At 26.4% G+C, this 7,128-nt stretch overlaps 1 protein-coding gene across 1 annotated transcript; it reads left to right on the forward strand.

Moving 5' to 3' along the window:
• Positions 1-3,483: 3,483 nt before the first annotated feature.
• Positions 3,484-6,702, forward strand: LOC105639494 (transcription factor bHLH95). The gene is made up of 3 exons (XM_012223573.4): positions 3,484-4,058; positions 5,425-5,895; positions 6,405-6,702. The coding sequence occupies exons 1-3, from the start codon at positions 3,627-3,629 to the stop codon at positions 6,498-6,500; spliced, it is 999 nt and encodes a 332-aa protein (XP_012078963.1). The 5' UTR covers positions 3,484-3,626; the 3' UTR covers positions 6,501-6,702.
• The last annotated feature ends 426 nt before the right edge of the window (positions 6,703-7,128 follow it).

Raw genomic sequence — 7,128 nt, forward strand, 5'->3', positions numbered from 1 at the left:
GAGTCGAATGGAAATCGAATATATCAGTTCAAAAGCTTCGTTTGATGGCATTTAATTTAGTTTGAGCTCAACTCGAAATTCGATAAGCCTGAAAATTTGAGGCTCGAACTCGATTTGTGACTTAAGTTCAACTCAAAAAATTTTTGAGTTCAATGCTTAAAATTCGAGTAAGTGTAAAAGAAATATTATATAAATGTATATCTAATAAAAGTTCATAAGACTTGACAAGTTTTCGAGCTAAACATCACGAGGCTCAAGCTGACTCGAGCTATAAAATATTTTATATATTATCTATAAAATATGGAAGGAAAATAAAGAGAGAAAATATAAAAGAATTTTTCTATTGATGTTTAAATATTTGAGAGAAAAATAAGAAGGGAAAATGATTTTATGAATAGTAGATTATAAATTTAACGTTTACTTTTTTTTTTCAAAAAAGAACAACAAATATGTATAAAATTGTAATTTTAATTATTTTCCTTCCAAATGGGAGAAAATGGCATATGAATCCCATAATTTATTCTCCCTCTATATTTTCCTTAATTCCATATTTTCTTCATTCCCAAATAAGTGAAGGAAAGAAAATTGGTATTATTTTCCTTCTTAATTTTCTTTCCTCTCATATTTTCCACCAATCCAAACATAGTGTTAAAAGTCAATAATTTAATATGTACATAGTGAAAATACATAACAATTATACAATACAGGCAAACAAATTAAATTAAAAAAAAAAAAAAAAACATTTGGCTAATATGTGACCCTTTGTAATCAGTATATTGCAGTGTTAATACTTACCGTTGCTCTTATAAATAACGAGTACAAGTCACACTAGCAGGTAACATCTCTTTATAAAGAAAGCATCGGACTTGATTTTTTATTTTTTATTTTTCGTAAGGCCCCCTTTAACGTACATTTATTTAAAATATAAAATTCTTTTTTATAATTAAATTTTAAAAAGAATTCATCTTTCAATAAATTTGAATAAGATTTATTTATAAATGAATTTTTATTTTTATTATGATAAGCTTGAAATTTTAAAAAATAATAGAATGTTACATAATTTTGTGTTTAAAATAAAGTTAGAATTCAATGCAATATATGATAACAGCTTAAAAAAAAAAAGAAAATAAGAATAAGAGAGATGGAAAAGGAAAAGAAGGCGAGGCTCAATAGCGAATTTATTAAAGGACCTAAAAGAGAGAAGAAAAAGGAGAAATAAAAAAAAAGATTATTAACATTTTAGTTTAAATGTTTAATGGCATAAATTTTGTGAAATTTATTTTTAAATTACATCAATTTATGGAAATTGATTTACTTGTAATCGTTGAATTCATAAAGTTCAATTAATATTTCTTTTTCAAAAGAAAACAAATAATACACACACATGAAATAAAGACTGGACATACTCTTTATTAAATATATGAAATAATTTTGATAAAGCATATGCTAACTCATATATATTTTCTTTAATTTGAAATTAATATTTTGACATTATTAGGTATTGGTAAAAATTATTTAATATTTATAAAAAGGTTTATAAAATAAAAATTACCTTTAAATATGACAAAAAAATCTCAATCAATTTAAAATGACCGAATATATAAATTTACCCCTAAACTTTGTTATTTTAATATTGTGACAACCCCAATTTTTATTTTAACTTATTAAATACTTCAACTTATAAAATCATATCTATTAAATATATTAATTTTTAAAATTATTTTATTAAAAATTTCAATTTGCAAAATTAGATCAATTTATTAAAAAGCTAAAATTTATATAAATTATTATTTTAAAAATTATATTATATATAAGTTGATATTTCATGTATAAAAATTAAAAATTTTAAAAATTATTAATGTTAATATCGAAAATTATATAATATTACTTAAATTTATAAATGATTGATCGTCAAATAAAGAGTAACAACGTTAAAGTTGTTAGGTTCCGTAATTTAAAATGGGAATGTTAGCTGGTCACCCTAATAAGTAGGCTTGTAAAATAGAGATGAAAGGACGATTTGACGATTTAAGGACAATGGAAGGGATATGTTAGGTTTTGTTGCAGGCGAGTGGGACCATGGGCCATCATTGTTGTAGGACCCACATAAAAGATGGAAATATTAAATTAAAATTGTCTATACACCGAGTAAGTACTTGTTCACATGTATAACCGGTTCATTGAACCGCCGGTTTCGATTCACGAAATCAAAAGTTTAAATTTTTAAAATATTAAATCTGAATTGGCTCTTGAATCATCGATTTTTGTCCAATTTTGATTTCGGTCTGTTTCAGCGCAGTTTCAATGAACCGACGGTTTCATTCACAATTTCCGGCGATATTTGCTTTTTTTTTTTAAATTGATTTTAATGTTATATCTTTCTTTTGTACATATTAATATGAATTTAAAAAATATTGGTAAATTTTATTTTAAATAAATTTTAGAATGCTTATACTCATATAGGAATAAAATTAATTAATTTTATAAAATAATCAAATAAATTATCACTATTTTTATAAAATAATCAAATAAATTATCACTTTATTTTATTTAAATGTTATTAATTAAATAAATTATAAGAAAATTTTAAAAAATGCTTTAAAAGAATGTAATTTTAAACTTAACAAACAATTTAAAAGGGTAAAAAAAAGTTAAAAATAATATAAGTTTAGTTTCTCTCTTTTTTTATCATTTTACTTTTTAGATTTTTAACTTTTAAAGTAAAGAGTATTTTAAAAAAAAATTATTAAGTAAAGTTTATCATGTAGTATAATATTGTTGAGACTTTTAGAGATGCATAAAATAGGCTAAGTGATTATCATTTTAAAAATAAAAATAGAAAATTTTCGATTTGAATCAGACTGAAACCATCTGTTCCAGTTCATATTTTAACATTCGCATAATCTTTAATCAGCCCTTGAACCGCCGGTATCAATTTAAAATTTTGAACCGCTGGTTCCAGTCCAGTTTTGATTCGTCTACAGTACGGTTCGGTTCCGATTCAAATCAAACCGGTGGCCATGCCTACTTATTCATAGATCAAGCCAATCGAATAAAATTTTTAAAAAATCGATTATTTTAATTTTTTATGAGATTTACTTGTATATCTTATAGATTAAATATATAAAAATATTTTTTTAAAAATTAAAATAATAATATTTTTTATTATACATTAGTAAAAAGATAAAATAAAATAAAATATATGAATAATTTTTAGAAAATTTATATTTTCTTGAATTTGATATATAGGTAAAATCATGCAGCTAGTATTGGTAAAATAATCTTAAATGGTAAGAAATACACTTATTATAATAAAAAAAAATTATTTTTCACTATTTGATCTATGGATAAGTACATAAACGGGTCCTTTCAGAAAGTTTTGTTTATTTATATATTTTGTTTGTTTTAGCAACGCGGTTAGCATATAAATAATTTTCCGTTTTTGTTTCAAGCCTCAGTAACGGCATTGCCTTATGATTGTATTTTGGCTTTGGCTATCTCCTTTGCCACCCTAATCATATCTCTCTCTCCTCTTCCCTTTGCCTCCTTTTTAAACGCCTCTTTTCTCTTCTTCTTCACATATCATCACCAACTCCCTTCTCTCTTCCTTTCTCTTATCTATATCCATGTCTAAAGAAGGTTCTGAGCATATAGAAACCTTCTTATGGGAAAACCAAACATGGGTTTTTTCCAATTTGGATAACAATAATGATACTGGTAATAACAATTCAGGCGGTAGACAGCAGAAATCATCGGTAGCTGAGACAAAGAAGTTGCAGGTTTCAAGAACTAATAGCCAGACAGATCAAGGAACCACGTCGTTAAAGAAGCGAGGTGGCCGAGGAGGGCAAGTTCAAAGAAATTCTACTTCTAAAGGAAGTGAAGATAGTGATGAGGCTAATAATAAAGAAGATGGTGACCGCGGTGGTGATGGTGGTGGTGGTGGTGGTGGAGAATCAGATCATGAAATACATATATGGACAGAAAGAGAGAGGAGAAAGAAGATGAGAAACATGTTTGCTAATCTTCAAGCTTTGCTTCCTCAACTTCCTTCTAAGGTAAATTATATTAGCTACCTAGGGTTTAATAACCATTTCTTTGATCTTCTTCTCAAGTTTTTATGCAATTTTTATCTCAAGTTCTTATCTTTAATTTTTTTTTTTTTTTTTTTTTTGTAAATTTTGTTTTAAAAAGAAAATTAGAGAAATTTCTGTCAGATTTGAATTTTTAATTTTTTTATATTAGAAAAGAAACATTCGGCAACTCCGCTTGTCATTCAGTTTTGAAGAACAAGCTATCAGCATTTTTATCTTTAAGAAAAGAGTGGGTGCCCTTTTAATACTTGAGTTTTATAGCTAAAAGTGAATCTTTTTTGTTTCCTTCCTTCACAGGCAGTTAGAGAGTAGCTAGGTTTCCCATTACTTTTCTTTTTTCTTTTTTTCTAGATATATCTTTTTTTTTCTCATCAAATTAACAATTTTTGAAACTAATTACTTTATTTTTTTTTTCAATAACATGGCAACATATGCATGAATAATATAATTATAAGCACTTAGAGGGTTTGAGCTCCTGGTTTAATCTATTTGTTAGTTTCTTCTTAAGTGAAATCTACAAAAAAAAGCTTGGTAAGTTCAAATGTCTAAACTGCACTAAAGTTTTGAAGGGTGAAGGTATAGATTAAATGTGTATAGGTTCATTCATGATACATTTATTGTGAATTTCTTTCCGAATTTATGGATCTCTATCTTTATTGCAAGAGAGAGAGATCGTAATCTAACATTATAAGATCTTCTAAACCCCAAATTGAATAGATAAAATTTTTCTAGATGGCAAAATATGAATAATTTGTCATTTAATATATATTAAGGGTCAAGTTTAAGAGAAGGGATAGTGATTGTTCCTTATCTTTCAATTGATTTATGCCATAAAAAACATATAATCAACTAACAAATTAAATTTAAATTATATATGTATGTTCATTATGCAATTTTTTATGGATTTCTTTCCAAATTTATACTATTGTAAACAGAAAAAAAAAATTATAATTTAACATTATCTTCTAAAATCCCAAATTGAATTTTTAAACTTTATATAATTGTAAAATTAGATAATAATGCTCCATTTTTGTCATTTATTTTTTGAGTATGATCTCCTATATAAATATGCACACACTTAGAAGAACGTAGCTAGTTCTAATTATTACAAAATGTATTATATACATTTTTTTTAATAGATTCATATAATATTACAGATCGGTGTTTAGGGATATTTGTGTATTATCGTTCTCTATTTCATGTATATTTACTGAAATTATTACGTACATTCAATATATTTATATTTTCTAATTCGAATTTAAGTATGGAGTGCATATTTTTATGATAATACTCAAAAAATTTATATTTATTTTGGGAATTTTCCTTACAGGTTGACAAATCAACCATTGTTGATGAAGCAGTAAACTACATAAAAACCCTAGAACAGACTCTAGAAAAGCTACAGAAGCAAAAGCTAGAAAGGGCACAAGGTGGTACAACATTCTGTTATGAGCCATCTATGAGTATGATAGCCCCAGAATATGTAGCAGAAACAAGAGAGGCATTCTTAGCTGATCAAGGAATAAAATCTTCTAATAACTTAACAAATATTTTAGCAACAAAATCTCCAAATGTAGTATTACCTTCCAGGTATCATCATCCCGTACAATTCCAAACATGGACATCTTCTAATGTGGTCTTGAACATTTGTGGTGAAGAAGCACAAATTAGTGTATGTTCATCGAAAAAGCCTGGCCTTTTCACTACTATCTGCTATACATTGGAGAAGCATAACATAGAGATGATTTCTGCTCATGTTTCCTCTGATTGCAATCAAATCATGTACATGATTCAAGCACAAGTAAGTTTTTCTTTTATCATCTGGAGCTTATATAAACCTAGCTACTTGTACTATGTATATAGTCATTTTAATTTTTCCTATTTTAATTTTTTTGATTAAGTTATTATGAATTACACGATGATGACTTTGGTGTAAGGGTAAAATTACTCGACCTTATAACTTAAAAGTTACGTGTTTGAGCAATGGAAAAACCTCTCTTTTAAAAGCTTCGTAAATATGAGATGTTTCGTGCACTGAGTTACCTTAAGTTATTAATTTCAACAGATTATATAAGCAATACAATTGAATGTATTTATCTTCTTAGCATGTATTAATTGAAGTGGTATAAAACTATAAGTTCTTTTCTTGAAATTGTGGATTATCCAAGATTTGGAGCCTAATAATTAACCAAAAAATGGGAAAATTATGAATTACAAGAGTAAAGAGAAATATGGTGCATGTCTTGTACTTGTATTCATATCTTCTTTACCTTATACTTGGAAACTTACATGTTAAATTCTTATAAGCAGGTTAGAGGAGCTTCTGATAAATTTACAGAGACAATTCCAGTGGAAGAAATATACAGACAAGCTGCAGGAGAGATAATGTGCTGGGTGAGTCCATGATCATACATGCATACATACATGTATATGTAGTGAAGTAGCTAGAGACCTAGAGAATCCATGCTAGGGCTTTTTCACCATTTGATCTTACATATAGGAGTTCATGATAAATTATATATATATAAAAATATGTAAGTTTGAGAGATATTATATATACAGTTTTGAAGATTTATACTTAATTACAAATGAAATTTTAATAGTTATATATTAATTTCAACTTCAATGAGTTTAATTCTTTTTCATTATTCTTTCCTTTTGTAAGAGATATTGGATTTCTTTCCTAGGGTTACAAAATTAGATACAAAATAATTGCGGGAAACAAATCCCTCACAAATGTGTGTAAAATGGTGTTTATGACATTTCCTCACTAGTTAGAATATAATTATATGATTTTCTTCATTTTTTCGTAAATAATTACTTGAGAAAGGTATGTCAAAAAAATTATGTCCTTCGCATTTTTTTTTTATTTCTGGGTTTGTGAATTATTTTTTAATAAAAAAGAAACACGTCTATTTTTATTCTGTTAAGCATTAAAAGTTTACTACTTTAACACCGTTATTTCATATTTATGTAAAACCGATTTAATGATACCACGTGTCAATTAAGCATTGAGATCTTAAATGTCAATGTC

Source organism: Jatropha curcas, chromosome 6 (genome assembly GCF_041381405.1).
Source record: "Jatropha curcas cultivar XTBG-Jc1 chromosome 6, XTBG_Jcur_1.0, whole genome shotgun sequence".
In the NCBI taxonomy this organism is placed as follows: Eukaryota; Viridiplantae; Streptophyta; class Magnoliopsida; order Malpighiales; family Euphorbiaceae; genus Jatropha; species Jatropha curcas.